General features: G+C 43.5%; 2 protein-coding genes across 3 annotated transcripts; one reads left to right on the top strand and one right to left on the bottom strand.

Annotated features, from left to right (window-relative positions):
• Positions 1–399: 399 nt before the first annotated feature.
• hsd17b2 (hydroxysteroid (17-beta) dehydrogenase 2) lies at positions 400–4,310 on the top strand. 2 transcript variants are annotated; one of them, XM_021576291.2, is made up of 5 exons: positions 401–852; positions 1,102–1,314; positions 2,598–2,783; positions 3,062–3,199; positions 3,436–4,310. In XM_021576291.2, exons 1-5 carry the CDS (start codon positions 576–578, stop codon positions 3,795–3,797), a joined length of 1,176 nt encoding a protein of 391 aa, XP_021431966.1. In that variant the 5' UTR covers positions 401–575; the 3' UTR covers positions 3,798–4,310. The 2 variants fall into 2 exon arrangements, with proteins under 2 accessions (XP_021431984.1, XP_021431966.1); XM_021576309.2 differs by lacking the exon at positions 2,598–2,783 and having other exon boundaries at positions 400–852.
• Positions 4,036–5,873, bottom strand: mphosph6 (M-phase phosphoprotein 6). The gene is made up of 5 exons (XM_021576322.2): positions 5,606–5,873; positions 5,028–5,140; positions 4,736–4,826; positions 4,526–4,626; positions 4,036–4,437 (listed from the first exon to the last, which is right to left on the bottom strand). The coding sequence occupies exons 1-5, from the start codon at positions 5,651–5,653 to the stop codon at positions 4,308–4,310; spliced, it is 483 nt and encodes a 160-aa protein (XP_021431997.2). The 5' UTR covers positions 5,654–5,873; the 3' UTR covers positions 4,036–4,307.
• Between the last annotated feature and the right edge of the window lie 220 nt (positions 5,874–6,093).

Below are 6,093 nucleotides of genomic sequence, written 5' to 3'. Positions count from 1 at the left end.
TATACTTGAAATAGATTGTAGCCCCGACCCAGCAATAGTAACAGCACCGTCAGATACATTTTCGGGAAAAAAATAGCAAGCCATTATAAGTTTTGTATAGACCCTCAGGTGAGTATAAATAACTCCATTATCAGTGGTGAGTGAACTGGAACAGACACACCTGCTGATGTTATGATAAGAACAGGACAGTAGGCTTTTGCTGTTATCACACATCTGGGATGTATTCACCAGAAACCAAACTAGCAAATGGGCCAAGAAGAGGAGGGGCTCACCCAAACTTGTCCAATAAGAAACTAATGAATACACCCCCGATGTCTGGTTTAGAACAGGTTTCATTCAGAGCCATGCCTGTTTCCACATGTACTAATGTAACAGTACTGTTGATTGGCGGTGTCGGCTGGCAGTGACCGAGGGGTGGGGTTAATGTTTCTTTAAAGGTTACAGGGTTTTTCAGTTGAGGATACACTTGATATGCACATGTCAAAGAGCCAAGGGGATATCCAACAAAGGGGACAGGATATTGATACCTCTGATATCAGGAAAGAAAGAGCAAGACCAACCTGCCAGTGGATAGAATGGAGAGTGTTGACATTGAATTCTGGTATTTCTCTTCTCTGTATACAATAGTTACAGCCCTATACATTGGGGCAATTATAACTAAGGCGAGAGGGAGTCATGATAGGGAATACTGGACCTTTGCACTTTTGGCTCTTGGGGGGCCTCTGTGCTTTTTGGCCCTTCCAGGCTACCGCAGTCTGCTCTTTCTGACCTGCAGCCTCTGGTTGTGCTATGTGGTTCTGGGCAGACGAGTGGACATGCTGACGATGCATGGAAGAGCTGTGCTGATTACAGGTAGGTGATGTGGGTATATGGGTGCCATACACTGACACTATCATACCAACCATTGTCAATCAAACATGACTGATAGTGGTCTATTCATAACATAGTCATGATGGGGGCCAATTAAATCTTCTGTACAATGTTATTGAATGTGGTTTCAATACTGCTGAGTACTTTGTGTACTCATGAATGAAGTGCAAGTGAACATTGGAACAGTATGCTCTGGTGTCCCATTTATTTGTTTCTCTTCAACATGAACAGGTTGTGATACAGGTTTTGGTCATGCCCTAGCGAGAAGGATTAGTGACTTGGGAGTGACTGTGTTTGCTGGGGTTCTGGATGAGACCAGCCCAGGAGCAGTGGAGCTGAAGAGACTGGGGTCTGAGGGGCTACAAGTCCTTCAGCTAGATGTGACAGACGCTGCGCAGATAGAGCGGGCTCACCACTACATTTGCACTCAGGTTGGGGACGCAGGTAACGTGTTGTTCACTACAAGAACTATAAGGCACTGAGGACACATAAGGTGCATTTCCACTAAGGATTTACCCCAGTGTTGAACCCAAAAGGCAGACTTTTCTGTTTCCATCGATGCGTGCCAGCACCCTTGTCTCACTGGGCCATGGCTCCGGCAAACTGGCTCTGACATGGAACCGAGGCAATGCCCACTCAGTGGCCAGTTTATTAGATACACCACCCAGTTCACGAAAATGGTTTGATCCTACAGGCAGTAAGTCAAATGGCCATGGCTTGCTATATAAAGCAGGCAGACAGGCATCGAGGCATTCAGTTACTCTTCAATTGAACGTTACAATGGGCAAAACGAGTGACCTAAGCGACTTTGAGCGTGGTATGATCGTCGGTGCCAGGCACGCCAGTTCCAGAATCTCAAACGGCAAGCCTCCTGGGCTTTTCACGCACGAGTGTCTAGGGTTTAATGAGAATGGTGCGACATACAAAAAATATCTAGTCAGTGGCAGTCTTGTGGGCAAAAACAGCTAGTTGATGAGAGGTCAAAGGAGAAAGGCTAGAATTGTGCAGCTTATACGTGGGCCACAAACAGGCAAATAACGGTGCAGTACAACAGTGGTGTGCAGAACAGCATCTCGTAACGCACAACTCGTAACGCACAACCACACTGGGTTCCACTCCCAGCTAAAAATAAGAAGCAGCAGCAATAGTGGGCACGTGATCACCAACACTGGGCAATTGAGGAGTGGAAAAACATTGCCTGGTCATGATGAATCCTGGTTCTTGTTGCATCATTCTGATGGCAGACTCCATTGCCCTATCCTACCTGGTGGCGGTGGTGTAGGGAATGTTTTCCTGGCACACGCTAGGTCCCTTGATACCAATTAAGCAACGCTTGAACGCCACAGCGTATCTGGATATTGTTGTTGACCAGATGCATCCCTTCATGGCTACAGGCCACTGACTGTACGTAACAATGGCTAACTGAACTTTAACACCTTCTCACAAAGAAAGTCTTGCATGATGCAGAGGTTGTTAATCTGCCCGCCACAAGTCTTTAGTGTCAGACTCCTAATGGAAACACCATAACATTAGAGCTTACATTAACATAAAACACCGGTGACGCACTAGTTTGGGGGTAAGTCTCAGTGGAAAAGCACCAATAGATGTCATTGGAAAAGGCACCAAACTTAACATATAAGGACAAAGAAGTAATCATTTTCTGATCAAAATAATGCTATAATGCACATGACATGGAATGTCTCAAGTTCACACTCCCTTTGACTCAGGTCTTTGGGGGATTGTGAATAATGCGGGAGTCCTGGGCTATGTGGCAGATGGAGAGATTCTTCCTGTGAGAGTATACAGGAACTGCTTGGCAGTGAACTTCCTTGCTGCAGTAGAGGTCTCTCAGGTGTTTCTTCCACTGCTCCGACACTCCAGGGGCAGGCTAGTCAACGTCTGCAGTATGGCAGGTAACATATCTGGACTGGTTATTGTCAAAACAAAAGGGTTAGGATTGACCTTGAGCAGTCACTCGCAAGTTATACTGGCTACTATCCCACTTATGACACCAATGCAACTTCAAAGCAAGTACAGTTGGCCAAGAACCCCCACTACTACTCAGACAGCCTTTATTAGGTGAGGAAACTGTAAATATAACTAATCTCCGTAGCCAGCTTGACTTGCAACTCTGTGCTCAAGGTTAATCCTATCCCTTTCCTGATGATAAACCTAAAATCTGTTTGTGCAGGTGATGTGCCCGTTCCTGGGTTTGTGGCCTATGGAGCATCCAAAGCAGCCCTGAACACCTTCTCTGGAGTGATGAGACTAGAGTTGGCCAGATGGGGCGTCAATGTATCCACAATTCAACCTGCAGGCTTCAAGACAAGTATGTATAATAAATAATGATTATTCAGTTATGAGTTTAAAATGAAAATGCTATGACCTGAGACAGCGAAGAAGTTCAGTACCGTTCTTCAGCACTCTTAGTTGGGGAAATGTACCCTCTACTGCTGTTTAGTTTGTGTATTGCTAAGTCTACTGTACCTTTCAATAAATTGTTTTCACCCTTTTGATTTACTTAATCAACAAACAGACTTGTCTATCATTTGGTTGAAAACGCAGATATTTTCGGTAGCAGTGATGACTGGAGCCGTTACCAAGAGGAGATCTTCACCTCTCTATCCCAGGATGTCCGGAAGGACTACGGCGAGGCCTACATCTCCTCACTCCAGGCACGCTTTGCCAAGATGGCCGTCATGTCCTCAGAGGACCTGCGTCCCGTGCTAGATGACATGTGCCACGCCCTAATGTCAGTGGCTCCCAGACCCGTCTACACCCCTGGCCAGTCGGCCTGGCTCATTCCCTGCCTCCACCGCCTCTGCCCCACACGGTTCTATGACATGATTATTACAAGTCTGTTTCAGTTCAATAGCAGTCTGCCAGCTGGGCTCCAGGCAGGAGCCTCAGTGGGTTCGAAGACTTGATAACATGTGAGATAACTGATATGTGATGTCGGGCTATTCTTTCCCAAGGTTGTTTACGGGAATGCTTCCATAGATTAGTATCTCTCCATCTTCCCTCATGCTTGGTTGGCAGAGAAATGTGACTGTTGGCTTTGTACTTTTTTGGCAGCTTCATAAGCAAGGCTATTGAAAACCCTTGTTATTGTTTGAATGTAGTATGTTTTTGTCAATTTCTCACAAAACAAGACAAGCCACCACATTGGGTAACAGTTTTAATTCAACTATACCCTGGTCCATGGTACAAGGATGTGGGCTTCATTTCCTGTGTTCATAACCCTCAATGCATCTTGAAGAAATGTACTTTTAAAAAGAGGATATATAACATCCATTCAACTTTAAAATATATGTCTAACATCTTTGGAAGTTACCTACGGATCATGAAAACACAGCAGTAAAAATAAAATAAAAATTGTTGCACATAAAAACATTGTACAGTCCTGACATACTTCATTTAAATAAAAAGGCATCCCCTCAGTCCTGAGGCTTCAAAAAAGCTATTTTTTTGTGTGTCTCAGTTGCGTTTTGATTAACATCCTCAATTGCAGACCTCTCCCGCTTCTTAGCAAACTTCTTCTTCATGCTTCCCACTAAGCTCTCGTACCTACAAGGTAGAGAGAAAAGTTAATCAGACGGCGATGTAACAAATCAGTTTGAAATCTCGTCAAAATAAATCTTGAGTTGTTTCCTACCTTCTAGCCATGTCTTCATCTGTGATATCAGTCTCCATTCTGCTAATTTCCTCCTCTTCCAACTCTTCCTCATTTGGAGCATTCATGATGATCATTAGTTTCTGGATGGAGAAAATAGATTTACACCAATGAAACAGTCACATCACATGTAAATGTATCCAATCTTACTTTGATAAACCTTAAAAGGTGTGATTGTAAATTAATAAGTACCTCTACTTCTGTATTGAACCCCTTGAATGACATTCGTCCATACTTCAGGTCTTCACAAGGCCCAAAACTTCTTTCTTCTATGATGAAATTCCTAACCAAAGACAGGAAGAACAATATAAAATATGCCAACATTTGAGCCGAGGACACTAGAGAGAAGACTGTCATTATCTTTAATGTCCGATGGTATGTTGCTGGACATTAGAAAAGGATGGCAGTTCTGTGTCCTCAAACTAGTCTACATCCTTATGTAATTACTCCAATATGTGCAGGTGGACAGTGAAAGGGGTCATACTCTTTAGCTTTGAGTTCTGGCAGGTCCAGATACCAATGCTCATCACTGATGATCCTCCTCTCCTCTTCTTCCAGTTGCTTCTTTGTATCTGCATCCAGGCCTCTTTGCATGAACTAGTAGACAGAATGGCAATTGTAGAAGTACAGTACAAGATGTGCAGGACCTTCTACACTGCATCAGAGTTGCTGAGACATTGCTGAGTAAATTCAACAGGGTGTCTTATGAATCACTTACAAATGAAATGTTATTGGAGAGAACCCATAGCCATAGGTCTGAACTAGCTAAACAACAAGATTAATCTAGTTAATTTACGAAAAGTATGTTGACAAAGATGTCCCAGCTGACAAACCAAGCAAGTTAGCCAACAAAGCTAGCCTGGTTGCTCAAGCCAAGTTAGCTAGGTTACTTGGCTAGCTAGCTAGATCGGATACGGTTTTAGTTGGATGCCACTTTTACCATCCATCAACAGTTGGAGGATCAAACCGTCTCTGAGGTTTAGCAACGTGCCTACTAGCAGGGGCAACATTCCTAGCGGCTAGTATGATAACTAACTATTGTAGTTAGCATGCATTTCTTACCTTCATACGCAAGAGGTTTTTGGAGAGTTTCGCGTTGTCATTCGCCATTTCAGTTGGAGATTCTGGTAACGTTACTGTTGACACTAAACTATATGTCCGTCTTCTGAGTGACTGCAATAAGGTTTGTTTTTCAGTAAGCTGTGACTTTGAATCCTAAATGTTCCACGAGCTCGTTTCCACGCCGTGTGGTATAATACTCAGACTCGACCAATCGATCGAAGATTCATCTCTCTGCAGCTCTCAGATTGGAGAGGAAGTTACCACTAGACACTGTTCTACGATCATTTTTACATGTTACTCCCTCACGGTAAAGGGTAGGATTTGGGATGAGGGATGTGGATTTCAGTGGTTATTATTACTGATTTAAAAACTATATTTAACCACCTAAATAATTGTATTGGCACAGCCAAAAACAGATATGAATAAATAGTAGTGGAAATATTCAATAACATCAAATGTAATAGATAGATAAAATACTGGCTGAAGTC

This window comes from Oncorhynchus mykiss, chromosome 2 (genome assembly GCF_013265735.2).
Source record: "Oncorhynchus mykiss isolate Arlee chromosome 2, USDA_OmykA_1.1, whole genome shotgun sequence".
NCBI lineage: Eukaryota > Metazoa > Chordata > Actinopteri > Salmoniformes > Salmonidae > Oncorhynchus > Oncorhynchus mykiss.
The sequence above is the reverse complement of the archived record's forward strand: the minus strand, read 5'-3'. Positions and strand labels throughout refer to the sequence as shown.

Bases quoted from the DNA above. Each gene is read 5' to 3' on its own strand.
- mphosph6 (XM_021576322.2), bottom strand. From the start codon at position 5,653: ATGGCGAATGACAACGCGAAACTCTCCAAAAACCTCTTGCGTATGAAG. The intron at 5,141-5,605 runs GTAAGAAATGCA...TCTGTCTACTAG, and splicing joins AAAACCTCTTGCGTATGAAG to TTCATGCAAAGAGGCCTGGA. The intron at 4,438-4,525 runs GTAGGAAACAAC...TCTACCTTGTAG, and splicing joins GATGAAGACATGGCTAGAAG to GTACGAGAGCTTAGTGGGAA.
- hsd17b2 (XM_021576291.2), top strand. From the start codon at position 576: ATGGAGAGTGTTGACATTGAATTCTGGTATTTCTCTTCTCTGTATACA. The intron at 1,315-2,597 runs GTAACGTGTTGT...CCTTTGACTCAG, and splicing joins CACTCAGGTTGGGGACGCAG to GTCTTTGGGGGATTGTGAAT. The intron at 3,200-3,435 runs GTATGTATAATA...TTGAAAACGCAG, and splicing joins ACCTGCAGGCTTCAAGACAA to ATATTTTCGGTAGCAGTGAT.